General features: G+C 43.8%; 1 protein-coding gene across 8 annotated transcripts in view; it reads left to right on the top strand.

The window, feature by feature from the left end:
- Nucleotides 1–27,642, top strand: part of TGM4 (transglutaminase 4) — a 51,556-nt gene that overhangs the window by 12,413 nt on the left and 11,501 nt on the right. For 3 of the 8 annotated variants that reach the window (XR_006279255.1, XR_006279254.1, XM_038391631.2), the window contains exons 2-10: nucleotides 6,672–6,794; nucleotides 18,419–18,601; nucleotides 18,968–19,074; nucleotides 19,641–19,770; nucleotides 20,324–20,442; nucleotides 22,314–22,421; nucleotides 24,950–25,124; nucleotides 25,257–25,395; nucleotides 26,754–26,857. Coding sequence is in view for 2 of the 8 variants with exons in the window: in XM_038391631.2 (XP_038247559.1) it covers nucleotides 6,779–6,794; nucleotides 18,419–18,601; nucleotides 18,968–19,074; nucleotides 19,641–19,770; nucleotides 20,324–20,442; nucleotides 22,314–22,421; nucleotides 24,950–25,124; nucleotides 25,257–25,395; nucleotides 26,754–26,857 (1,081 nt within the window). In the remaining 6 variants the exon portion in view is untranslated. Of the gene's footprint in view, nucleotides 1–6,671; nucleotides 6,795–14,154; nucleotides 14,294–18,418; nucleotides 18,602–18,967; nucleotides 19,075–19,640; nucleotides 19,771–20,323; nucleotides 20,443–22,313; nucleotides 22,422–24,949; nucleotides 25,125–25,256; nucleotides 25,396–26,753; nucleotides 26,858–27,642 lie in introns of those variants that run through there. The other 5 variants (XR_006279257.1, XR_006279256.1, XM_043508877.1 and 2 more) reach the window with 4 other exon arrangements.

Here is a 27,642-nt window from a genome sequence, read left to right as displayed (position 1 = left end):
AACAATGGGTTTATCATACACACTGTAAGGAGAGTGATCACTCAAGACAAGCCACCACCAACAGCAGGGGGGGGAAGGAGGAAAACCCCCCATGGCGACAAGCAGGTAGGCCAACCCCAGCAGCCAACAAGAACACCAGAGGAACAGTGGGGGGTGGGGTGGAGGGAGAAACACCATGGGGAAATAGTTTTACTTTGTGTAATGACTCATCCATTCCCAGGCTCTATTCAAGCCTAAATTAATTGTATCCAGTTTGCAAATTAATTCCAATTCAGCAGTCTCTCGTTGGAGTGTGTTTTTGAAGCTTTTTTGTTGAAGTATAGCCACTCTTAGGTCTGTGATCGAGTGACCAGAGAGATTGAAGTGTTCTCCAACTGGTTTTTGAATGTTATAATTCTTGACGTCTGATTTGTGTCCATTCATTCTTTTACGTAGAGACTGTCCAGTTTGGCCAATGTACATGGCAGAGGGGCATTGCTGGCACATGATGGCATATATCACATTGGTAGATGCACAGGTGAACGAGCCTCTGATGGTGTGGCTGATGTGATTAGGCCCTATGATGGTATCCCCTGAATAGATATGTGGACAGAGTTGGCAACGGGCTTTGTTGCAAGGATAGGTTCCTGGGTTAGTGGTTCTGTTGTGTGGTGTGTGGTTGCTGGTGAGTATTTGCTTCAGATTGGGGGGCTGTCTGTAAGCAAGGACTGGTCTGTCTCCCAAGATCTGAGAGAGCGATGGCTCGTCCTTCAGGATAGGTTGTAGATCCTTGATGATGCGTTGGAGGGGTTTTAGTTGGGGGCTGAAGGTGATGGCTAGTGGTGTTCTGTTGTTTTCTTTGTTGGGCCTGTCCTGTAGTAGGTGACTTCTGGGTACTCTTCTGGCTCTGTCAATCTGTTTCTTCACTTCAGCAGGTGGGTACTGTAGTTGTAGGAATGCATGATAGAGATCTTGTAGGTGTTTGTCTCTGTCTGAGGGGTTGGAGCAAATGCGGTTATATCGTAGCGCTTGGCTGTAGACAATGGATCGAGTGGTATGATCTGGATGAAAGCTAGAGGCATGTAGGTAGGAATAGCGGTCAGTAGGTTTCCGATATAGGGTGGTGATTATGTGACCATCGCTTATTAGCACCGTAGTGTCCAGGAAGTGGATCTCTTGTGTGGACTGGTCCAGGCTGAGGTTGATGGTGGGATGGAAATTGTTGAAATCATGGTGGAATTCCTCAAGAGCTTCTTTTCCATGGGTCCAGATGATGAAGATGTCATCAATGTAGCGCAAGTAGAGTAGGGGCATTAGGGAACGAGAGCTGAGGAAGCGTTGTTCTAAGTCAGCCATAAAAATGTTGGCATACTGTGGGGCCATGCGGGTACCCATCGCAGTGCCGCTGATTTGAAGGTATACATTGTCACCAAATGTGAAATAGTTATGGGTCAGGACAAAGTCACAAAGTTCTGCCACCAGGTTAGCCGTGACAGTATCGGGGATACTGTTCCTGACGGCTTGTAGTCCATCTTTGTGTGGAATGTTGGTGTAGAGGGCTTCTACATCCATAGTGGCTAGGATGGTGTTTTTAGGAAGATCACCAATGGACTGTAGTTTCCTCAGGAAATCGGTGGTGTCTCGAAGATAGCTGGGAGTGCTGGTAACGAAGGGCCTGAGGAGGGAGTCTACATAGCCAGACAATCCTGCTGTCAGGGTGCCAATGCCTGAGATGATGGGGCGTCCAGGATTTCCAGGTTTATGGATCTTGGGTAGCAGATAGAATACCCCAGGTCCTGGCTCCAGGGGTGTGTCTGTGCAGATTTGTTCTTGTGCTTTTTCAGGGAGTTTCTTGAGCAAATGCTGTAGTTTCTTTTGGTAACTCTCAGTGGGATCAGAGGGTAATGGCTTGTAGAAAGTGGTGTTGGAGAGCTGCCTAGTAGCCTCTTGTTCATACTCCGACCTATTCATGATGACGACAGCACCTCCTTTGTCAGCCTTTTTGATTATGATGTCAGAGTTGTTTCTGAGGCTGTGGATGGCACTGTGTTCTGCATGGCTGAGGTTATGGGGTAAGCGATGCTGCTTTTCCACAATTTCAGCTCGTGCACGTCGGCGGAAGCAGTCTATGTAGAAATCCAGGCTGCTGTTTCGACCTTCAGGAGGAGTCCACCTAGAATCCTTCTTTTTGTAGTGTTGGCAGGAAGGTCTCTGTGGGTTAATATGTTGGTCAGAGGTGTGTTGGAAATATTCCTTGAGTCTGAGACGTCGAAAATAGGATTCTAGGTCACCACAGAACTGTATCATGTTCGTGGGGGTGGAGGGGCAAAAGGAGAGGCCCCGAGATAGGACAGATTCTTCCGCTGGGCTAAGAGTATAGTTGGATAGATTAACAATATTGCTGGGTGGGTTACGGGAACCATTGTTGTGGCCCCTTGTGGCATATAGTAGTTTAGATAGCTTAGTGTCCTTTTTCTTTTCTTTTCCTTTTTTGTCAAGAATTATAACATTCAAAAACCAGTTGGAGAACACTTCAATCTCTCTGGTCACTCGATCACAGACCTAAGAGTGGCTATACTTCAACAAAAAAGCTTCAAAAACAGACTCCAACGAGAGACTGCTGAATTGGAATTAATTTGCAAACTGGATACCATTAACTTAGGCTTGAATAGAGACTGGGAATGGATGAGTCATTACACAAAGTAAGGCTATTTCCCCATGGTGTTTCTCCCTCCCACCCCACCCCCCACTGTTCCTCTGGTGTTCTTGTTGGCTGCTGGGGTTGGCCTACCTGCTTGTCGCCATGGGGGGTTTTCCTCCTTCCCCCCCCTGCTGTTGGTGGTGGCTTGTCTTGAGTGATCACTCTCCTTACAGTGTGTATGATAAACCCATTGTTTCATGTTCTCTGTGTGTGTGTGTATATAAATCTCTCCTCTGTTTTTTCCACCAAATGCATCCGATGAAGTGAGCTGTAGCTCACGAAAGCTTATGCTCTAATAAATTTGTTAGTCTCTAAGGTGCCACAAGTACTCCTTTTCTTTTTGCGAATACAGACTAACACGGCTGCTACTCTGAAATCAGCAAGGACTGGTACTTTTGGGAGCCTCCATATTTAGGTGCTCAGCCCAAGACAACTTTTAAAGGGCCTGATTTTTGGAAAGTGGTGAGTACCCCACCCTAAAAATCAGGCCTCTTTAAGGTGACTCAAATCAGGCACCCCAAAAATGGAGGCATCTAAATCATTAGTCACTTCTGAAAAATGCAGCATTATCTTATACATAGGAACTGACTTCCTCAGTTCCTGGGGAGTGCTCGACCCCTGCCCCACCCCCACTCCACCCCATCCCTCAAGCCCCTGTCCCGTTTTTTCCCACCCCCTTTCCCCGCCTCTTCCTTCACACAGCTGAACAGCTGATCTCAGGAGGCGCTGGTGGTGGGGTAAGGGAGGAGCTGATTGGCAGGAACCGCCAGTGGGCAGGAGGTGCTGACAGGGAGGAGGAGGCGCTGATCTGCAGGGCTGCCAGTGGGTACTGAGCACCCATTATTTTTTTTTCTATGGGTGCTCCAGCCCAGAGCACCCATGGAGTCAGTGCCTATGGTAGACCTAACTGTTTATAAAATAAAAGACAAAAACTTATAACTAAATATGTGACAGAGCCTTTTGTTGTTTGCAAATTATGTATAATATAATGCTGCTGATTGTTTTTCTAGCATGTAGTTTTCTAACATGCAATGAGTCTTTGTTGCCATACCCTGGGAGTTTTCTTTCTCGTAAGAATTTTTAACTACTCGGAGGCTAAACCTACGATGAAGCGTGAACTCTCAGATAAGGGAAATAAGTGCTGTTGGTGATACTGATTTCTCTGCTTTTGTTTTATTTCACCCTTGCGTGCAGAAGAATAACATGAATTATAGCTCTGCCCAGTATACAGTTTCAAGTTCTGGTGACTCACTGTTCATTAATTTAATCAATAGGTGTTCTTAAGGTCTCTCACTATATAGACAAAACTATCATGAAAGTACTTGCTCTGTATCCTACAGTTAATCCAAGTTATCTAAAGTTAACAAAAAGAGACCAGATCAAGTGATATGTACTGTAAATACTTCCATTTCCTCCATGGATGAGAGAGGTCTTCATTGTTTGTGTATTAACAATGCCTTACTCAGCCAAAGCAAGAGAAAGGGAGAGGGTATTTTACCACCTCCTTTGAGATATAAAGACGTAGACCATAAATAATGTAGCAGCCCCACTCTCGAACTTGAAAAATCTAGCATGGGCGGGAGGGAGACAGTGTATGGATGATGCTCAATAATGCCAGAGCTGCGTTAGGGAAATTTTCCCCCATAAATATTCCTGACACAGCTTTAGCAATTTAAATCTGAATTTGTCCAATGGCTGGACATTCCTCTGTGACCTAAGGACTCTAAATCACTACTAGGAGTACTTGTGGCACCTTAGAGACTAACAAATTTATTTGAGCATAAGCTTTTGTGAGCTACAACTCACTTCATCGCAAAAGCTTATGCTCAAATAAATTTGTTGTTCTCTAAGGTGCCACAAGTACTCCTTTTCTTTTTTGCGAATACAGACTAACACGGCTGCTACTTTGAAACCTGTAAATCACTACTATATCTCCACAGTGACATTCTGTGGGGCTGCAACACATTAAAAAGCCCATTCAAGGCCTGATACAAAGCCTATTAAAGCCAATGGCCACTGACTCCAATGAGCTCCTGTCCTAGTCTCCTTTTGTTGACTTTAGTCCTGGCTAAATTAGACAGGCTATTGACTTCATTGGGCTTTGGATCAGGTCCTTTATGCAGCTTCTGGGTTGATTTCAGTTGTCTTCCCACTCCCCAAAGGAAATCTCTAACCTCAGGGACTTCACCCAGTGATCTTACCCAGGACTCTTCCTGATAAGATACTACCAATATTAAGAAAAAGAAAGAAAGGGCAAAGCACCCATAGACTTCAGAGGCAGCAGGATTTAACGTATGTGCTCTAACATCCTCAGATTTCACTGCACATGCTATGTCTACATTGCAATTAGATACCCGTGGCTGGCCCATGTCAGCCAACTCAGGCACCCGGGGCTGAGGCTACAGGGCTGTAAAATTGTGGTGTAGACATTTGGGTTTAGAGAGCTTGGACTCCTCCCCCCTCACTCAAGTACCAACCCAAGCCCGAACATCTACACTGCAAATTTTAATCCTGCACCCCAAGCCCTGTGACCCCCAGATAGCTGACCTGGGTCAGCCATGGCCATTCTGCAGGTCTTTTATTCCAGTGTAGTGGAACCCTTAGGGACTGAATGTACTGCAAGTGTTCTCATAACACAAGAAGCAGGGAGCTTCAGGTTTACAGGCTGCCAAGAGCTCAAGTGAGCATTAAACTGAGTCTCTGATTCTAGGACTCTAAGCCCAAACTGATGGAGGTTGCTTAGGTCCAAAATTAGCTGAGCTGCTCAATAGAACAGGAGGAGGTTTGCAAGGTCAGTGCCACTCCTGCTTCTGTTAATTAAAGAGCCTTATTAGCCCGACTCATTACGAATACAAGTGAAATGACTAATGATTGTAGCCACTTGTTATGGAAACATAAAAAAAGGGAGAGGGGGAGTGGAATTGCTGTTATCAATAGTCTGGAGGAACCCAAGAGAAAAAACTGTTGAAACACTGCCCGATTGTCAACTAAACTCTATTTACTTGATTTAGCAAAGACGGAGGATGACTTCTGCCTAAACAGGACAGAATCAATCTGCTACAAACATGGAAAGAGTTGAAACCATGACTGTGTAAAGTGTTACTGCATCTTAAAATTGAAATCCCCGTACCAGCCTTCACAAAAAATCAGACTTCAGAGATCAGCGTCCAGGGGCCTTTCATGACAGGGTCAGATTGGTATGAGGACACAGGTAGAATCTCACCTTGCTTCATATACCAGTGCCCATATTAGACAAGGATACTCCCACTGATTAGTAGAATACCCCGGGGGGCGGAGGGAAGAGAGGAGGGAGGCTAGTGTGGGACTCCCAATATATAGAGGATCAGGAGCATCATAAAGTAAAGTGATGGATTAAGATGAAATGTGACACAGTTCAACAAAACTGCAAGGCTCCAAAATCTTGATCCAAAGCCCATTGAAGTCAATTTAAAAAACTTTCTAAGTGACACCAATGAACAGCAATAGATCAGGCCCCAAATGTGTTAGTGTATGGCCAGGGATTAGGGTGCAAAGGCCTCTGGAGTATAGATGCCAAATTGATCTTTTCAACCTTTCCATAGTCTCTTGGTGTGTAGGGTCCACAGGTAGACACAGAATATATGTTCTGTTCAAACGAGAATTTATAAAGCCTAATAGAAATGTATCCACAATGTTTTTTAAAATGCTTTCAGTGGAAACAGTTTATTTTTAAGGGGATAAAGCAGGTTGCAACCTAGACATTGCAACATCCAGTTCTGAGAAAGAATAAACTCATAAAAACACACACGCCCACATGCTCTGGAGTTACCGGATTCTGTGGAACTATTATTGTCATTGATTGCAGCTAAGTCACTAGTCAGATCTGATGTGATTTATATGTTGTTGGTATTTAGGGTTTTTTGTGTGCAGTATAAGTTGTATTAATTCTTTCACATCAACTTCCTCTTTCCAAACACCACCCCTTGGCACCGTACATGCTGTCATTTCAAAGCCAGCTTCTGATAAAAAGCGGCTGCTTCCTTCTATGTGGTCAGAGGAAGGTGGCAGAAGTGACAACGGGCTTTGCCAGTACTTCAGGACACAAGACCAGAAAGGATCATGAGTCAGCCAGCTGGTGAGTTTTAAAACTTCGTAAGCTGTAAGAGCAGTGTATGCGCAGGAGTTGCGTTTTGGCAAGCTCCTGCACTAAGAACCTGATCTGAAGCTATTTGTAATGTGTCTAATTATTGTGTTTGTTGCTGGCAACACATGTTCCTTACAGAGGGAAGGGAACATAAGCTGATGAAGTTCTGAGAAGAGTCTGACCTTGCTATATAGAATCACAGACTCATAAAACTGGAAGGGACCTTGAGAGGTCATCTAGTCCAGTCCCCTGGACTCAAGGCAGGACTAAGTATTATCTAAACCATCCCTGACAGGGGTTTGTCCAACCAGCTCTTAAAAATCCCCAATGATAGAGATTCCACAACCTCCCGAGGCAACTTATTTGAGTGCTTAACCACTCTGACAGTTAGGAAGTTTTTCCTAATGTCCAACCTAAACCGCCATTGCAGCAATTTAAGTCCATTGCTTCTTGTCCGATCATCAGAGGTTAAGAACAATTTTTCTCCCTCCTCCTTGTAACAATCTTTTATGTACTTGAAAACTGTAATCATGTCCTCTCTCAATCTTCTCTTCTCCAGACTAAATAAACCCAATTTTTTCAATCTTCCCTCATAGGTCATGTTTTCTAGACCTTTAATCATTTTTGTTGCTCTTCTCTGGACTTTCTCCAGTTTGTCCATATCTTTCCTGAAATGTAGCACCCAGAATTGGACACAATACTCCAGTTGAGGCCTAATCAGCACAGAGTAAAGCGGAAGAATTACTTCTCGTGTCTTGCTTACAATACTCCTGCTAATACATCCCAGAATGATGTTTGGTTTTTTCGCAACAGCATTACACTGTTGACTCATATTGAGCTTGTGGTCCACTGTGACCCCCGGATCCCTTTCCCCAATACTCCTTCCTAAGCAGTCATTTCCCATCAGTATGTGTGCAACTGATTGTTCCTTCCTAAGTGGAGTACTTTGCATTTGTCCTTGGTGAATTTCATCCTATTTACTTCAGACCATTTCTCCAGTTTGTTCAGATGATTTTGAATTTTAATTCTATCCTCCAAAGCACTTGCAATCCCTCCCAGCTTAGCAACGTCCACAAACTTTATAAGTGTACTGTACTCTCTATGCCATTATCTGAATCATTGATGAAGATATTGAATAGAACCGGACCCAGAACCTATCCCTGCGGGACCCCACTCTTTATGTCCTTCCAGCATGACTGTGAACCACTGAAAACTACTCTCTGGGAATGATTTTCCAACCAGTTATGCACCCACCTTATAGTAGCTCCATTTAGGTTGTTTGTTTATGAGAAGGTCATGGGAGACGCTATCAAAAGCCTAACTAAAGTCAAGATATACCACATCTACTGTTCCCCTCATCTACAAGGCTTGTTACCCTGTCAAAGAAAGCTATCAGGTTGGTTTGTTCTTGACAAATCCATGCTGATTATTATTTATCACCTTATTATCTTCTAGGTGTTTGCAAATTGATTGCTTAATTATTTGCTCCATTATGTTACCAGGTATAGAAGAAAAGGAGTACCCGTGGCACCTTAGAGACTAACAAATTTATTAGAGCATAAGCTTTTGTGAGCTACAGCTCACTTCATCGGATGCATTTGGTGGAAAAAGCAGAGGAGAGATTTATATACACACACACAGAGAACATGAAACAATGGGTTTATCATACACACTGTAAGGAGAGTGATCACTTAAGATAAGCCATCACCAGCAGCAGGGGGGGGAAAGGAGGAAAACCTTTCATGGTGACAAGCAAGGTAGGCTAATTCCAGCAGTTAACAAGAATATCAGAGGAACAGTGGGGGGGGGGGGTGGGAGAACAGAACCACTAACCCAGGAACCTATCCTTGCAACAAAGCCCGTTGCCCACTCTGTCCACATATCTATTCAGGGGATACCATCATAGGGCCTAATCACATCAGCCACACTATCAGAGGCTCGTTCACCTGCGCATCTACCAATGTGATATATGCCATCATGTGCCAGCAATGCCCCTCTGCCATGTACATTGGCCAAACTGGACAGTCTCTACGTAAAAGAATGAATGGACACAAATCAGACGTCAAGAATTATAACATTCAAAAAACAGTTGGAGAACACTTCAATCTCTCTGGTCACTCGATCACAGACCTAAGAGTGGCTATACTTCAACAAAAAAGCTTCAAAAACAGACTCCAACGAGAGACTGCTGAATTGGAATTAATTTGCAAACTGGATACAATTAACTTAGGCTTGAATAGAGACTGGGAATGGATAAGTCATTACACAAAGTAAAACTATTTCCCCATGGTATTTCTCCCTCCCACCCCACCCCCCCACTGTTCCTCTGATATTCTTGTTAACTGCTGGAATTAGCCTACCTTGCTTGTCACCATGAAAGGTTTTCCTCCTTCCCCCCCCCCCCCCCCGCTGCTGGTGATGGCTTATCTTAAGTGATCACTCTCCTTACAGTGTGTATGATAAACCCATTGTTTCATGTTCTCTGTGTGTGTGTATATAAATCTCTCCTCTGCTTTTTCCACCAAATGCATCCGATGAAGTGAGCTGTAGCTCACGAAAGCTTATGCTCTAATAAATTTGTTAGTCTCTAAGGTGCCACGGGTACTCCTTTTCTTTTTGCGAATACAGACTAACACGGCTGCTACTCTGAAACAGGTATAGAAGGTAAGCTAAAGTTAAGATAAATACACTTCTTCTCCACTCCTTTTCCTATTTACACAGAGTTGGAGGGGTCCAGGATGCTTTGCCTGTCTTTCTGGTCCGTGTCCCAGGTTCACAGGTCTTGGAATTCCAGCCTTTTCTCTTCAGGCTTTTCTTGACAGACTCTTTCCATCATATATCCCCTCAGTCTTCCATGCCATTCTTTCTGTCCTCTTCCTCCCTTGTTTTCTGTGCTGGTCGTTCTGTGCTGGTCGTATTATGTGTCCAAACGAGCTCTCAAGCCTATCACTGAGAGTCCAAAGTTCATCTTCCCCCGACTTCTTCCATGCACAATCTGTCTACCAGCTGTTTGCCTGCCATCCTCTTTGTGTATTATTTTCTACTATTATCTTCTTTTCTTCCATCTCTGTAGGACTGACCATTTTCAAACCATAGAGCTGTCAGGGACAAATACACCCAGCATGCACTTTTCCTTTTGGTTTGTTACTGAATTGCTGGTTCCATAGCACTCCTGGCACCTCTTTCACTGCGGCCCATGCCCAGTGGGTTCTTCTTTTCAGTTCTCCAGATCTCCCTCTAGTGGCCCTAAGTGTACTTCCCAACTATACAAATTTTCTTCTGCTTCAGCTTCTCTCCTGAAATTTCAGTGAAAGATATAAAACATATGCACCCACCTGCATGTTTAACTTCCCTTTTCCTTGTTAATAAGTCCAGTGCAATGATGAGTAGCTTGTCACTGTCACTGAACTGTTTACAGTACAATGGCCCTTTGTGCCGCTTGTTATGTAAGAAACTGGGCTGCCTTATAAAATACAGATCCTGAGGTAAATCATCACCTAACAGAGTTCAAGTTGTGCTACAGATCCCCATGCCACGGGCAGGCTTCAGTGGGAAGTTCTTAGGGACTTTTTCATCTCTGCTGCTTTGAGCTTGGCTGTGAGAAGAAGTTTGCACACAGGTCCCCGTTGTAGTGGTAAATGATTGCTGTTAAATCCGGGTAGTAAATTCTACGGTCCAAATTGTAATTTGTCACGTGGTCTGACTCTAAACCATCCTACCAAAGCTTAAAGACTCAATTCCACAATCCAGGAGCTCTCCTGAGTAATCCTTACTCCCGCTGAAGCCAAACACATGCCCTCTACCACCCCCATTTTTAAATTAATTCTGTAATTAGTAGATTTAGGAGCTGTAAGCATTAAAATGCTGGGCCTAACAGTGAGTCAGATCATGATCCCAGTCTGTGTATGGAGGGGCCCCTATGCATGTGGCTCTCCTCCCTTGTTCATGGAAGGGGGTTCAACTGCCTCCATGGTACCATGAAGTCACAGAAATGTAGGATTAGAAGGGACCTCTCGAGGTGACTAGTCCGTCCCCAACCATGCTGAGGCAGGACCAGCTAAACCTAGACCATCCCTGAGACGTGTTTGTCCAACCTGTTCTTAAAAACTTACGTTGGGAAGTGTTGGGAATTCCACAATCTCTCTTGGTAACTAGTTCTGGTGTGTATAATTAGAAAGTTTTTCCTAATATCCAGCCTCAATATTCCTTGCTGCAAACTAAGCTGGTTACTTCTTGTCCTGCCCTCGGTGGACATGGAGAACAATTGATCATGCTCCTCTTTATAATAACCTTTTTCATATGTGAAAACTGTTGTTGTGTCTCCCCTGTGCCTTCTCTTTAGACCATACTCTACCCCACCCCACCCCACTCTGCCATACATATCTGAGCCTTCTCCTTGCTTACGGTGTTGTACTACCTTATCCAAAGAAGGTAGTACACTGCTAGGTTGAGAGACTAATTTGTGGAAACCTCCACAAGGGAAATCTCATGGAGATTTTCAATCAAAAAACCCTTTCTGTGTCTTTTGCCATATGAAGGGACAATCTTAGCCAGTGTTTGGAACTGTTTGCAGCTGCCTTGAACAAAATAATAAAGAGCTAAGAAAAAACATGTATATTTCTATCTATTTAACTAACTATGCAGATGTGCACTCACAGGATAGAACCATGTCAAGCTTTAGTATGCAGATAATATTTTTGTTATATCTACTCTCTTTCTGTCCATTTTTTTCTTTACCTCTTCTCCATACATGTTACATCAAAAAACTATCTTACTAGAACATTGCAAAGTCAAGCACTCAGAAGTTAGCAAATGCCAAAACTGAGGATGCAAAAAAGATTTAAGATTTTCCAAAAGAATTCAGCGTGAGGCAGACACTTAGCTTGGGAATTTTCAACCTGAATGGTTTAAAATTGGCAAAATTATAAGCAACCATAAACAGAGCCTCAGAATAGGAAGTGTTGAAAAACCTTAACTATAAGATGTGTAACCAACTCTGCTTATAATTATTATTAATTGTAATGTAATTATTATGCTTATTATTAAAACATTTACCAGGCAAAAATACGCTGAGATATAAATCTAGCTCTCAGGTATGCTCTGTATGCACAAACAGAATCAATTCAGTTAACCAAAAAAACCATAAAGAACATACATAAGGTAGGAAAACAGAGACTTGAAAGATTATTATAATGATTAAGTTAAAAAACCTCTGGTAACTGTAAACTAATACTATCCCAATGAACTTCAGGAAATATGATGTAAAACTATCCTATAAATAATACACTATGTTCTATAAATAATTTTTGATTGTGACTTCCAGTTAATCCACATTTGTGACCAAAGTATCAAATTATACCTAAAAAGAAAAGGAGGACTTGTGGCACCTTAGAGACTAACAAATTTATTTGAGCATAAGCTTTTGTGAGCTACAGCTCACTTCATCGGATGCTGCACGAAAGCTTATGCTCAAATAAATTCGTTAGTCTCTAAGGTGCCACAAGTACTCTCTTTCTTTTTGCGGATACAGACTAACACGGCTGCTACTCTGAAACAAATTATACCTGTTTGTTTGTTTATACATAATTTTCTGAGGGAGCCTAGTTGTGAGAATTCAGCCCTTGTAACTGCATATCTTTGTTCATGTGAAAGGACTTTGTCAATTTGAAATCAAGACAATTTAAAAAATAAAAATAAAAATCCTTTCAACTGTTAAACATGCACTTGAGACCCTGCCAGTTTTTATCATTTTACAGTTATATTTTCCTATATTTAAAAATGTTTTTCTCTCCCTTGTTGCTGTTGGAAAGAGACAAACTACAGGGGACTCTGCATAGCTAACTAAGACTGTATCTTCACTGCAGGGTTAACTCAAGTTATTTACGCCTGAGTTAACTCCTCTCAAGTTAGCCTAGCTTGAGTGAGAGCAGCCACATTGCGAAATCTCAGTTGTGCTGCACAGAGTGATTGTGTTAGCAGCTGATGAGTTGCGCTGACTCCAGCTGCAGCCTCTTCCCCCAGACGGGCCAGCCAACTCGAGTTGAAAGCACCACCACGCTCAAATGAAGGGATATTGTGTGTGGACAGGACTGGAGTTAGACACCACATGAGTTATAACTCGATTTAACTTTGCCGTGAAGCTCTTACTTCGCATGGGAAATAGTGAAACTGATTCTATATAAAGAGCTGCAAAAACACAAAGTAAACAAAATGGGAAAACAGGCACAAATATTTTTCTGTAATCCTCTGATATAGTCATTATAGGTCTGACTTGTCACACTAAGGAGCTTGAGAGAGTATGCTGGGGTCCATTTGAGCTGTCAAATAATATTTGGGAAATTATCAGATGTTTCCTCATGCAGCTATTGGTCTGATCCAGATGAGTCAATCCCTAACTCTGTTAGCATCTAATTTAGTACAGCTAATAGTGGCTGGGCACTAGGTTTATTTCTTAGATATTGTGATTGGTTCTTGCTTACCCTAATATCATGTCCCCAAAGCAATACATTGATGCAGTTAATGTAGCTACGTCTGTCCAACCGTCCTACAGGATCTTTTCTCTCTGAAATACCCCCCTGGCCTTTGACTCTGTTCTTTTTCTGCTGCCATGAGAACCTTTCAAATTCCTGGTGTGACAGATTCAGTCACAGAGACCCCCTTGGGACTGTGACCTGATGTGCTGAATTTACCTCTGAGCCCGTTTTCTCTGCCAGATTGGGACTCCAGAGCCCTGTCTTGTTGAGCCAGACAAGCTAGCTTGCTATAACACAGACCCAGGTCTGCACAATGCCCCCAAAGCTGCAGACTTTAAAAACTGATTAGCTGGTTACCTTCTCCAGCACCCAGACACCCAGCTCCCAATGGATCCAAATCCCAAATAAATCCATTTTACTCAGTATACAGCTTATACAGGGTAAACTCGGAAATTGTCTGCCCTTTATAACACTGATAGAGAGATATGCACAGCTGTTGCTCCCCCAGGTATTAATCACTTACTCTGGGTTAATTAATAAACAAGTGATTTTATTATGTATAAAATATAGGATTTAAGTGGTTTCAAGTAATATGACAGAACAAAGTAAGTTACCAAGCAAAATAAAACAAAACAGGCAAGTCTAAGCCTAATACATTAAGAAACCGTTAAAGGTAATATCTCACCCCCAGAGATATTCCAATAAGCTTCTTTCACAGACTAGATTCCTTCCTAGTCTGGGCCCAATCCTTTCCCCTGTTAGTTCCAGCAGGCATCTTACGTGAAAAGCAGGGGCTTTCTCGTGACTGAGATCCCTTTTGATCTGTTCCACTCCCTTTTATAGCTTTGGCACAAGGTGGGAATCCTTTGTCTCTCTAGGTCCTCACCTGTCCTTCTAAATGGAAAAGCACCAGGTTTAAGATGGATTCTAGTACCAGATGACATGGTCACATGTCCTGTGAGACCCCAGCCTCCATTCTTCCAGGCCTGACTCTCACCAACGCAGGAAGGCTCACAAGTAAACAGAGCCATTTACAACCAATTTTTTTAGTCCATGGGAGCCATCAAGATTGTAAACCACACTTTGCCTAATTGGCCCACACTTTGCATAATTACAATAGGACCTCAGAGTTATACTTCATATTTCTAGCTTCAGATACAAGAATGATACATTCATACAAATAGGATGAACACACTCAGTAGATTATAAGCTTTGTAATGGTACCTTACAAGTGACCTTTTACACGAAGCATATTCCAATTACATCCTATTCACACTTATAAACCTATTTTTATAAAGCATATGGAGTGCAACAGTACACCTGGATCTTCCACACATGCTTGTCACAAGTTATGCCTGCCTTAGTCATAAGCAACCAAGATTTACACAGTACTTATAAAGGAGTATTTACTGGAAGCTTAGAGTGTAAATAAAAACTGCATCGGGGCACTTAAATAGAAAGTTAGCTTTATTCTGCCATTGCCAGACCCCTGTGATTTTTTTTGCCTCTTATAGCAGAGTGGATTTGTCTTGATACCATAGCTCTGAGCCTCAGCTGCAACTAAGGGTCGCACCCATGCTGCTCAGGTGGTGGAGTACAAAAGTGCTTCTTTACCACCCTTCCCCATTCCTGGGCACTGGAATAAATTAAGAGCAGCCTGAAGGCTGCTCTACGTTACACAGGGTGCCAGTGTTTGCTATGAAAGCTGGAGACTGCTGGGGCACAAGGATGGCCTGCTCAAACTCCCTGCACCCACCACAGAGTAGGACGTGGTGTAGGGGCCACTATGATGAAATGGCTTTCAGGCTGCTTTGCTCTGGGTGAGTGTCACAAAGCTGTCTTAGTGGAGGGAAGAATTGGGGCCCCTGTGTTGTTCAGTAATAGAACAATAACCCCATCAGGAGGAGTTTTTTAGGATGTGGCATCTGTATGACTGATTGTTTTACTAGAGGAAACAAGAATAATACTACTAGGGTGAAATCCTGGCCCCATTGAAGTCAAGGGCAAAACTCCCCTTGATTTCTGTGGGGTCAGGATATCACCCAGGCCTTAAAGTTTAAACACTGCCCCCACTCTAGTCTGACAATACGTTTCGCTGAGTACCGTTTCATCACTCTAATGCTCCCTTTGTTTCTTGGTTGGTCAGGGTGTTCCTGGGTGAAATGTTTTTCAACTGGTCATGAGCATCGATTCCCAAATTAGATTTACTAGTGGTAATAGTTTACAAGGGCCCAATCCTACATGGAGCTGAGTGCCTTCAACAGTGTCCTGTGGGATGCTGTTTCCCATTGCTCTAAGCTCCCAATGATATCAGCACACTCTAATTCATTAGAAACTAAGGATATTCTCCACCTGGCAGGACTGGACCTTAAAACTCTAAATCTTAGCAGTCCAAATATGGCTTCAAAGAGACATCTGTTATTACTATTAATTATTATCTGGTAAGCACAAATGATGTGCTCGGGTCTGTACAAGATACAGACACAGCGATAATCCTTGCTGTAAGGAGAATACACTTAGAAGTAAAACCCAAAGAGGACAGATCCTTGAAACTACGCTGTGCTAGTTAAATGCCAGTGCAGACCTTTTAATACTTTCTGAATAGGCCTGGAAATGAATACTTTCCTCATATATAAACTGAAGTGGTTACAGTATTCTCCACCTGTGATAAAACCATACTGATGGTACACTGAGGAGATTCCTTCCAAAGAGCTTCAGAAATCTATTTTAAAGAGCTAATAATGAGGGGGTCTATGCCTAAAATTTAATCAGTCTCGTTTTGTTTGTGATAGTTCACTATGGTACTTATTGGAGATCAACCGGAAGAACAAACTTCCACAGGAGTCTCAAAGATTAGCTTGATGCTGGTATTACTTTAACACAGGCGGTGATGATGATGATTCGTATTGCTGTAGCACGATAGAGGTGGTGCTCAAAGAGCAAAACCCCATTGCAGTGAAAATATAATCTATGCCCCCAAAGAATTCATAGCCTAGACTATGAGCTGGCACAACAGCATTAGAACACAGGAATTGCCATACTGGATAAGACTTAAGATCCATCTAGTCCCTAGTATCTGAGAGTGTCCAATACCAGCTGGTGCAGAGGAGGGTATAAGAACCCCACAGTAGGCAGCTGTGGAGTATGCTGCTTCCCCGACAGGTCTCACACTTCTAATAGCTAGAGATTGGCTGAAGCCCTGAAGCATGCGGTTTAATATCCCATCCAAAATTTGTTGTCGGGATGCAGTTGTCATGCAATAAGCAGGAGTCTCAGCTTAGCACCTGCCTAGCTCATGTCAGCTGGTAGCACAGAAGACTAAACTCCCAGAGCAGTAAAGTTGAGTTTTCAAACCATGGCAAAATCCCCGTAAGTGACAAGGATGAATCCAAGGTTTTGTTGACCAAGAAAATGGTTACGCAAGGCACATTGTATAGAACTGACAATGCTCACATCCCCTGAGAAGTAGGGCATGCATGAGCAGCCATGGCAAAAGATGGCAATCCCCTTGCTCTGCTTGGTTCTGTTTTCAGTTTGTTCTCACAAAAAATCCTGAACAACTAATAATTTATTGTATTTAGAAGGGGCGGGAGTGAAGTGCATTGCAGAAACCCAGTAACTGAATATTTTGGAGAGTGATGCAGATAAGCTACTCTCTTCTATATAGGTTCTTATATCATGCACCTCACCACTATATCTGAGCACCCTCTGGTAGTGCATTAAACAATGTAGCTAACATCTGTCTTGTGTTTGTTTTATCACCCTCACCCCAGGAGGGGAAGTGTGCACCAGGGAGTTGTTTTGTGTTTTTGTTTGTTAATATCTACACACACGCATGTTGCTCTATGTGTAAATGAAAGAAGGTAGAATCAAAGAAATGTGTCTTGCACTCAGTGTGCACGCTGGTGAGGTTTGTGATGGTCTTTAGTTCCTATAGGAGTTCATTCCACAGTCCTGGGCCAGCCCTTGAGAAAGTTCCGTCCCCCACAGATGAACTTCACCCTCGAAGAGTTCCATTGTGCCAGAGGGGCAACAGGCACAAACAACACAACTGCCAGCTAAACTGACACATTTGGCATCAGACTAGAATCTAGCTATCTATTGTTCCAGCCGTCCCATACCCCTTCACCACAGGCTATGAACACTTAGCTCCTACACGCCCCAAAATGAAGACCTCTACAAGCAGAGCTGAAGGAGCAGCACAAGCTTAATTTGTGTGGTAGAGGCCTGAGGTTTTGGAAATGAAGGTTCTAGGTTCTACTCCTGATGCTGCATGTTGCCTGCATTTAGATGCCGGTTACATCATCCCCTGTGCTGCAGTCCCTTTACACTGGCTGCTCTGAGGAATGCCCTTGAGATAAGGGAAGCCCCCCATATGACATAGCATCAGCATAGACAGTTCAATGCCAGTTATGATAGCAGGTCCCCACTCAGAGGACACGGGGGCTATTCCTGAGGGAATGGAGACATGAGTGAAGTGCTTCCGTGCTCTGGCAGTTCCCAGCTGCTGCAATGTCCCTTGGGGCCTTTGGCAGCCAGGCCCAAGGCAGAGCAGAACTACATTGACACCCAGATTGGGTAAGGCAAGAGTGGCATAAAGTCATCTTTGCCTCCTGTTTTGGGCCCTGTGCCTAGCGTGGTTGAGTGCAGAGATGAACTGGGCCTGTTATGTCTATGGCTTGGTTACACTCTGCTGCCAGTGACATCTGAATTTAAGAAAACTGAAGGAATTTTAAGCATCTAATTTATTTGTATTTTGTACATTTCGTTCAATTTGGGCACTGGGTAATCAGAGCCTGTTCTGTTTCACTTTATTTCTAGTCCCTTTCATCCTCTGGTTCTTCAGCCCTTGCACGATATTATTGACTAGTTAACACTGAGGTTGGGGGAGGTTGGGGGCAGGATGATTGTTTGGGGTCTTAACGTGAGTCGGTCCTAAAATTACTTAAAGGCTGTTTGCACTTATTCATCAAACACATGGAGATGGGCTTGGGAGTTGGGTCCCACTAAGACTAGAAGCTACGCTCAGTTGCTTTCGTTATTTAACATAGTAAACAGTAAAAGCAACTGGAATTTGCCCCCCCCCGGAGAGTTTTAACATCAAACCGTTTCTTTTTCTCTCTCCTTGCTCACTGTTTCCAGCCAGCAGCCTGAAGACCCTTGGAGTTGATTTGCTCCAAAAGCAAAATGCCAGGCTTCATCACACTGAGGAATATCATGACAACACCAGTCTGATTGTGAGACGAGGGCAGGTGTTTCAGTTAAAGCTGACCTTTGACCGGGAGCTGAAAGATAATGACAAAGTGGTGGTGCAGCTCAGTGTCGGTAAGAACACAGTTTTTTAGCTCTCAACGGTATGTCTAGCAATGCAGGAGTTGCCATACTCAGGAATGCTACCCCGACCAGACTTGTATGGTATCCAGTCTCAACACTAGCCAACGCTGCTACAGTGAAGGGTGAAGGATTGGATGCACCATAATGCACCTGGCCAATTTTATACTATGCCATCATAGCGGAGACTTAATTTCTTCCATACCTTGGCTGGTAGCTAGATTATAGATCAAAGCATGAGGTCAGGAAATAGAACCTTGTAGTCCTGACTACCATACACAGGGTCTAACCATTAGACCTTGTCATCTTATCACATGCTGATTCACACCTCCTCTGTATTTTGTATTGATCTATTTCCAGGTGAGAAACCAATGGAATCCAATGAGACCCTTTTGTCAATGAACCTGAGGTCTGGGCAGGACTCCCAGTGCTGGTGTGCCAACATCTCTAACACCAATGGGAAGGAGGTAGCTAGATCGCTTGTACACATAATTTATTCAAGTGGCAATTGAAAGGAACACTCGGTGCTGCAATGGCAGAGTGAGTGTTCTGGGTATGCCAGGGCCGGAGGGCGCTGTGGAAGCAGGGACTAACTCAGCCTTGGGGAGAGAGAGAACACTTGTGTCACTCCCTAGGGGCCTGCTCTGATGCAGATGGACGCAAGGTGGAACAGCATCAGCAGGCTTCAAGGGAAGCTGTGCACAGTCCTTTTCTATGCCTGGAAAAGAGTCACTGCAATGTGGGAAGGGGAGTTAATTGGGAGACATGGGAGAACACTCAGAGCTCTGAGATTGGCTTTTGCTGTCTGTTCACTAGCTTTATAGGAGAAACACCATCCCATTGAATTCATCGCTCTATTGCTATATTCTGACAGCTGCCTTGTCCTCATCCCGTCCATTTCTCCCTTCAGCACGTGCCACAGGCTTGACTAGATTTATTGCTGTAAGATCGGAGAGTGTTACTTGTACCACATTTGTTCACATTGAAAAGGGGGCAATGTGATGGATAATCGCCTGCCTTGTGCTTTGCTTAGTGCCTAGTAACTGTGACCAGTCCAGCAGATGCAGCTGTTGGAAAATACTTTCTGAGTGTGAAAACTGGATCTCACATTTATAACCCTGGAAACAAAGTTGTCTACGTGTTGTTCAACCCTTGGTGTGGAGGTAATAGAAATGGCCTTGTGACATGTAGTTACAATGACTGCTATAGGAGATGATGTGTTCTTTATACTTTCCTTCTTTAGTCTCAGTTTCTTGCTCCTCTTCTCTTTAAAACACTGATGCCTAATTCTGCAAGCCATAGAACGTCAGCCAATAATATTTAGCACTGATACTGGGCCTGACTGTAAATCCCTTACTTCCATTGGTGCTCCATTATTCACACTAATGGTCCCATTTAAGCCAATGGCATTGTTTCTCTGAGTAGCTGCTCATCGATGGGAAAAAGGGGTTCACGTTCAGTTCACTGTGAACAAGTAGGTGTTGAAAAGAAAGACGTTTTCTACTATTTCATAGAGAACATGGTTATTTTTCCAGGGAAGGAAGAAAGTTCAGGATTAAATCTGAACGCTTTTTAATCATTAGTCTGGAACCAGTGCTGCTAACTCTAAGCTTCACTAGCTTTATGTTTCAAGAACAGAAAAGACTTGTTGAGCCTTTGACAAGTTTTCTACCAAGTGCATGAAAATCAAGTAACATGTTCATGTGTTTTCTTCAGCTGACACAGTTTTCATGCCTAATGATCCTGAAAGATTGGAATACGTTCTCAGTGACACAGGCTACATCTATGTTGGATCAATACAAAATATAGTTGGAAGACCCTGGAATTTTGGACAGGTAAAGACTGTAATAATATGGAAATGATCATACACACTCACTCTCTCTCTCTCTCTCTCAACATAAGCAGGTGCTATTCCAACAAATGTGACCTTTCCCTGAGATCTCAGTTCAAGGAGCTACATAAGCACATACATATCTCAGAGGTCATGAGTAGTCTTATTCATTTCAAAGGGAATACTCACATGCTTAAAGTAACACACATGATTAAGTTCCTTCCTGAATTAGGGCCTAAGAATGGAGTTTTATATATTTATAGTCAGATCACAATGTCCAACATGAAGCATGTGAGACAAAGCATTCTTTAGAGGGGAGGTGGCTATGGAGCCAACTTCCAGAGGACCTCAGGCAAATCCAGAGTCTAATCATCTTTAGGAAACATTGTTAAACCTTATCCTTCAAAAAGGCCTACCCACCATATGAATGACACAGCACGGACACCCTTCTACTCAAACTCCCCTACACCAAGCCACAGTCCCCCAAGACATGGTTTTAAAAGGTAAATTGATGAAATCTAAAAGATAGAAAGCAAAAACCCTAGTCCAAACAGAGTTTTTTACCCCGAAAAGGGACACATGCTAGAAACTCCATGAAGTCCAGGAGGGACTTCGCTATTGCTGTTGATTTAACATGGTAGGCACTCAGATATTCTGTGATTGCAGACAGTATAAAACCCTAAACGATAGATTTGATTTAAAAAGTGGTTGTTATTAATGTGATAATGATATTCAGAAAGTGTTAAGAAATAAAAGACCTGATTCTCCACACTGTTACATCAGTGTAAGAAAGGGGAGAACTGGGCCCAAAAGGTCTAAAGACCTCATCATATAATTTACACATTTACCGGTTGACCAGTAACTGAATGGGCATGATAGGTGAACTACCCTGTAACTCAGAAAGGTCACCCTCCAAGACAGCTCTGAGATATCATTAGCAGAGAAGTGGAGGAAATCTGTATGTGTGCTATAGATAAATAGAGAGCTTTGGTCTCTTGTGCTCTTTGGCATATTTCTTAAATTGTGTGTTCACACAAGTAATAAATAAAAAAACCAAAAAAAGTAATAGGTATATCTACACTGCAATAAAAGACAGATGGTATGGCTGTGGCTGGCTCGGGGCAGCTGACTCGGGCTTGCGGGGCTGTGGCTGCAGGGGCTATAAAATTGCAGTGTAGACGTTTAGGTTCAGATTGGAGCTTGGGCTCTGAGACCCTGCGAGGGAGAAAGGTCTCAGAGGACTGAAGAAGAGCTCTGTGTATACACGTCTTTCTCACCTACAGAAGTTGGTCCAATAAAAGATATTATCTCCCCCACCTTATCTCTCTACAGTTAGGTTGCAATATATATTCGTTCTCCCTTTTACTCTCACAAGCTTTTGTTACTCACATGAGTACTTCCACTGACTTCAGTGAGACTATTAATGTAACTAAAGACTATTCATGTGAGTAAGGATTGCTGGATAAGGTCCTCTATATTAATGCATGGAGACTGGTCTATGCTTGCCCCCCAGATGAGGTCCTTCCATTTCAGGCCTAAGGCAGAGGTATGGCAGTTCTGGGACCCTGTTCTGTAGATAACCGGTGAACTTCAGTCTCCATGGAAGTCAATCCAATACCTTTCATGGACACTAAATTCATCTGACATAATAAAGAAGGTTTGGAGGTTAATCTCAGTCCTATAGATTAGTTGCTGTAAGAAAACTTCAATGAAATGGATTTTAGCCCATGAAAGTTTATGCCAAAATAAATGTGTTAGTCTCTACGGTGCCACAAGTACTCCTCGTTTTTTTTTCTCAAATAGACTTGTCAGCATCAGGCAGTTTGCATTTGGAGCAGCAAGTAAACAGGCCTTTGTTTTTTCTCTCCAAAACAGTTTGAGGAAGACGTCTTGGACTGCTGTATGTATCTCCTGGACAAAAGTAAACTCAAGCATAAAGTTAGAAAAGATCCTGTGATTGTGTCCAGAGCCATGTCTGCTTTGGTGAGTCTCTCCAAGAAGTGATTTGCCATTGACTCATTTCTTTTTGTTTTGCTGCTGCAAATCAGTTTGTCCCAACCCCTCTTCCACCTATTTGTCTGTCTCAATCTCTTCCCTGCCCTTGGCATTTAGAAAACCATTACAGGCCTAATTTGAAATGGATTTTTGCTTATAACTCATATGGAGGACAGGATCTGAAGAAATTGGCAGAGGGAAAAGGTAGCTGCAATGTAGCATCCCCACATTATCTAGCCAGTGCTCTCTGATTCATGGCTGCTATGCTGAAGTTGCCCTCTCTGCAGCTGAGGGGGGTGGGGCAAGAATCAGGAGAACAGCTATTGTACATGGTATGTTCCCCTTTCAGTGCACTAGAAGAACTTATGATGCAAAATGCATGCTGAGTTACATCTCCTCTGAGCAGCAGTTACACCTCCTCTCTGGATGTCTGAGCCTTACAGGAAGAACATGGGCAGCTGGCTGACAACCTTGCTAATTGCCATAGTTACAGTGGGTGCCCTGTGCCCAGAGGAAGTGCAGGCACAGAAGGGATCCCCATGACAGGTCTGAGTTCCACTCGGTCTCTTGCCTGCAGGGTCAGAGTAACTACTAGGTGAACAAAGTGGCTGCCTAGGGTGCCAAGATTTGGGGGCACCAAAAAGCAGTGCCCCAATTTTTTTTTTTACACTATTGCTTCCGGCAGGGGGATGGGCCACTCGCAGCCGCGTTAGCACCTACCTCAATCATACCTACCTCTGCAACCGTGGGCCCCGCCACCTCCCTCCATCGCGCCCCACATCACTGCCCGCCTGTGCCCCCCCTGCCAGCCCGGAGCCACCTCCTCCCCGAGCTCCCGCATCACTCCCTAGTCCGCTCCCTCCGGCCCCCCTGCCGCAGCAGTGGCTGCTGCCCAAGGGCTGCCAGCTGCAGATCGGAGTGGGTGACAGCCTGCCTGCCTGCAGCTGGCCCTATTGAAAGCAATGCAGTGGCGGAGGGGGGGGGCAGGAAGGAAGAGGAGACCGTGGCCACCGGTCCACCAATGGCGGTGGATCATGGCCCTGCCAGGGAATACAGGTTAAAGAGCTGCAAAAGTGTAACCGTCCTCAGCATGTGCCACCTTCCAAGGCTTCATTCCCATCCATCCCTGCAGCCCTGTGGAGCAGGTAAATAGAGCCCCAGTTTTGGGGAAACTGAGGCAGAGAACAGGGACATGATTTGCCCAAGGTCACCCGGGGAGTCAGTGTCGGGGTCCTGCTTTGAACACAGGGATTCAGGGGCAACACACTGCAAATTTTCAGTGAAGAAACACAGCTGTCTCAAGCCCTTATGACTACAAGGAAAATCTTCCAAAGGTGATGGGCGTCTAGCCGACACAGTTCTGTCTACCTGAGTCTGCAGCCAGCCTGGGACAACAGCTCTAGGAAATGCGGCAGTAACTGTTAAGTCTAATTACGACACCGTCAGAGCCAGATTTTCATGTAACATGGGTGACCAGTTGCGTGGTGCACAACCACTGCAAGTGTGCGAGCAACTCAGGTTAAGTGCAGCTGAACCCTGGGCAGGCTGCAGCACCCAAGACATTTTTGTTCTCCTGCTGAATGACAGCAGATGCACCAGTAACTTTACTAGGTAGAAGTTCAGTGACCACATTAGGGCCATATCCTCCCCACTCCCAGCATTGGGCCAGCTGCCCCTCATCGTTCTACTGATTGCTTGTATTGTTATTGATGGGAGATTGGCTGTGGATTGAGGGGTGTATATGGACCTGCCTTTGCAGGCTCAGTCCTGGCCCAGCATTCGAAATAAATTGCCCTGAGTTTCAGAAGTACTGAGAACCCCGGAGTTCCCATAGACATCGGGGGAACCACAGTGCTCAGCATCTCTCAAAATCAGGTCCAGAATGACACTGATGCCTCTGCCCTGGGCCAGAGCTCTCTGAGTAAGGGGCTTCAGCAGCGTGGGGCAGAGTAAAGCAACCAGGACGATCATGACAGAGGCTGGAACTCTGTCCTCGCCTCACACCTGTGGGGAAGACAGGCCTTCAGACACCCCCTACCCCTTGCATTGCACTTTCCAGCCCAGGAGCAAGGAACCATTTCACATCTTAGCACTGGGGGGAACTGAAGCCCAGAACGGGGAAGTAACTTGCCTGAAGTCATCCAGTGAGTTGGTGCCAGGGTGGAGAATAGAAGCCAGAGCCCGACTCCCAGCTCTGTGCTCTGATCCCCAAAACACCCCTTTCCAGATCCATGCCGGGGGGGGAGGAGGGATTCTAGACACATGCAGGAGACCCAAGGCCATTTATTTTCATTAAATATGTAGACTAAATAATGAAATTAATCAGTTTTCAAGCAGAACGTGTATTAATTCTAATTAACAATGCCACATTATGCAGTATTCATTTTTGAAAGTTTATAATAAACGATGCTCCGGAGGAAGGGGGGACACAAGGTGGAAGTTTCGCCTAGAGCGCAAAATATCCTTGCACCGGCCCTGCTTGCTAGACTTTGTTTTCTCTATTCTCCGTGTCTTAGGTTAATTCCAATGATGACTCAGGAGTCCTTTTTGGGAACTGGTCAGGAATTTATACTGGTGGAACTGCCCCCATGGCCTGGACAGGAAGTGCCCTAATTTTGCAGAAATACTACAAAACAAAAAAACCCATCTGCTTTGGTCAGTGCTGGGTTTTCTCCGGAGTTTTTACTACAGGTAAAACATGACACCATCCATCTTTCCTGATAAACCAAACACTGGGGAGAGATTCCTCCACACAGTGCAGCCAGTGGTGGGGAACTTTCCAAACAGCCTTTTCCAGTGATGTTTCATTCGTCTATATTTCAGTCATGCGCTGCTTGGGGATTCCAGCCAGAAGTGTGACTAACTTCGCTTCAGCTCACGATACTGAGGAAAATCTGAAAGTTGACATCTACCTGAATGAAAGGGGCGAAAAACTGGATGACATGACATCAGACTCTGTCTGGTAACTCTAAAGAATGCTAAATAATTCCTGTACTTCTGAAGCTTTCCCGTAGAACTTTATTTTGTATTTCTAATCACAAGGAGGTTTTTCTTTTAGAACTTCTCGATTATTTTGAATTTGTAGCTGAACAATAAGAGGAAACTTGAATATTTTCTGTAGGCATTTCCCTGTTAGACCTGCATCTGAGATGAATAGATAGTTTGGGCTCTAGCAGGGTTTGTGTTATAGCTTAGCACCAGCTGTAGTTAAGAATTCCCAAGCTGTTCCATTCTAAGCCCCCTGTTTTGACCTGCTCATATCTTTCTATCCTATCCAGCTGAAATTTTGCATGCTTGGTCTCTTTCTGAAGTTGAATTTTCCAGCAAACCACATAGAAAAGTGTTTCAGCCATCTTTGTGAATGAAGAAAATGAAAAAAAAAATGCCTTTTTTTTTTCATTACAAAAAAAACTTATGTATTGCTTGGTTCTAGTGCCTACATGGCTGGTGCTTGACATTAGTCATGGAAACAACTCTTGGGCCAGAGAAGTGTTTTCAAGTGACTTGATGCAATTTGGGGTTGACTTGGCCACATTATGAGCCTTTGAAAATCATACTTTGCTCATGAGCAGCAAGAGTCTAATCCAGTGCTAATTTAAATCAATGGAAGACATTCATGGCCTACAGTGGACATTGGATCAAGCCATACATTTTAAAAAATAACATTAAGGGTATTTTTAACAATGATCATGTAATGGTCTGAGCAAAGATAGATGGTGCTGTGTGTGCATCAAAAGCCTAGCTGATTTATAGTGAATGAGACAGTTCATGTTTAGGAGCCCAGCTTCATTCTGGGCCCAGTCCAAAGCCTATTGAAGTCAATAGTAAGATTCCCATTGGCCAAAGCCAGCAGGCTTTGAACGAGGGTCTCGTTCTGCACAGGTGCATGTCCCTGTTCCCTCTCCCCAAATAAAGGCCAGGCTGTGGCCCCCTTGTTCAGGCTGAATAGCACATGGCTCCCCAACTAGTCTCATTGCCACCAGTAGTAAAGCTGCGGTATAAACTACCAGTCAGTGTGAGTAAGGAGATCACAATCTGACAATTAAAGACAGAAAGATGTAAGACTGCTGCAGTGGTTTACAGCTCTCTTCTCACTATGTGCAAAGGACGTAATGCATGGAAAAATACAGATTTTTTTCCCGTTCTTTAAAAAAGTATATCTGATGTAAAAATGAGTCCGGGTACAAAACTGAGCCCACCTCTTCCTCTGGGGGATCAGTCCAGTCGCTCAGCTCTTTGGGTCCAAGAGGCTGAACATGCATGTTAAATTGCAGGGTGCAAATAATTTTGTTTTTAACTTTGCAACCTAATTGCATGTAGGAATTTTCACGTGTGGACTGATGTGTGGATGAAAAGGCCAGACTTGCCCCAGGGTTTTGATGGCTGGCAGGCAGTTGATGCCACCCCACAGGAGATAAGTCAAGGTAGGATTTACAAGCAAAGAGACTCTATTGTGATTTTGGGGAGGAGGGGAATATTTTACAAGGAGATTAAGTCCTTTGCTGAAAAGAGGCCATAATCACCTGTTTGACTTTAAGCACTTGACTAGTCCAATTCATGTCAAACCTGAGCAAAGTGAGTTGCCCAAGTTCACACAGGGGTAGATCTGAGAATAGAAGTTAGATCTCCTGGTTCCCAGTCCTATGTTCTGACCTCTTAAATGAGAGTCCTTTGGCCTCACTGCTGGTGCCATGGATGTAAATGTTACGGCATTTTTGCAAGCAGAAAATCAAACATTTGCTGTCACTAGGAAGTGAAAATAGTTTAAGGGGTTGGAGCGTGGGGCTGGGAATCAGGAGATCTGGGTTCTGTTCTCATCTCTACCCTGATTTACTGGGTGACCTTGGGCAAGTCATTTTGCCTCTCTGGGCCTCCATTACTGAACAGGAGATGATAGTTACTGCCTAAAAGAGTGTTGTGAAGACTAATTGATTAATGTTGGCAAAGCATGTTGATGTCCTCAGATTACAAGCACTACAGAAAGGCAAAGCACTATTTTTATTTTACAGTAAATTCTGTTGACACACTTTTTTCAGCCTGTACCTTTTCGGGTCAGTTTCCAACATCCATCAGTATACATCTCTAGATCCTACAGATAAAGCAGGTTTCAAAGTGTTGGCCTGTGCATTAGCCCCTGTTACAGATGCTATTTAATATGCTGTCCCTTGCCATTTTGGGTTTGGGAATAGAGTAGTTCGCAACTGTGTAA

This window comes from Dermochelys coriacea, chromosome 2 (assembly GCF_009764565.3).
Source record: "Dermochelys coriacea isolate rDerCor1 chromosome 2, rDerCor1.pri.v4, whole genome shotgun sequence".
NCBI lineage: Eukaryota > Metazoa > Chordata > Testudines > Dermochelyidae > Dermochelys > Dermochelys coriacea.
The sequence above is the reverse complement of the archived record's forward strand: the minus strand, read 5'-3'. Positions and strand labels throughout refer to the sequence as shown.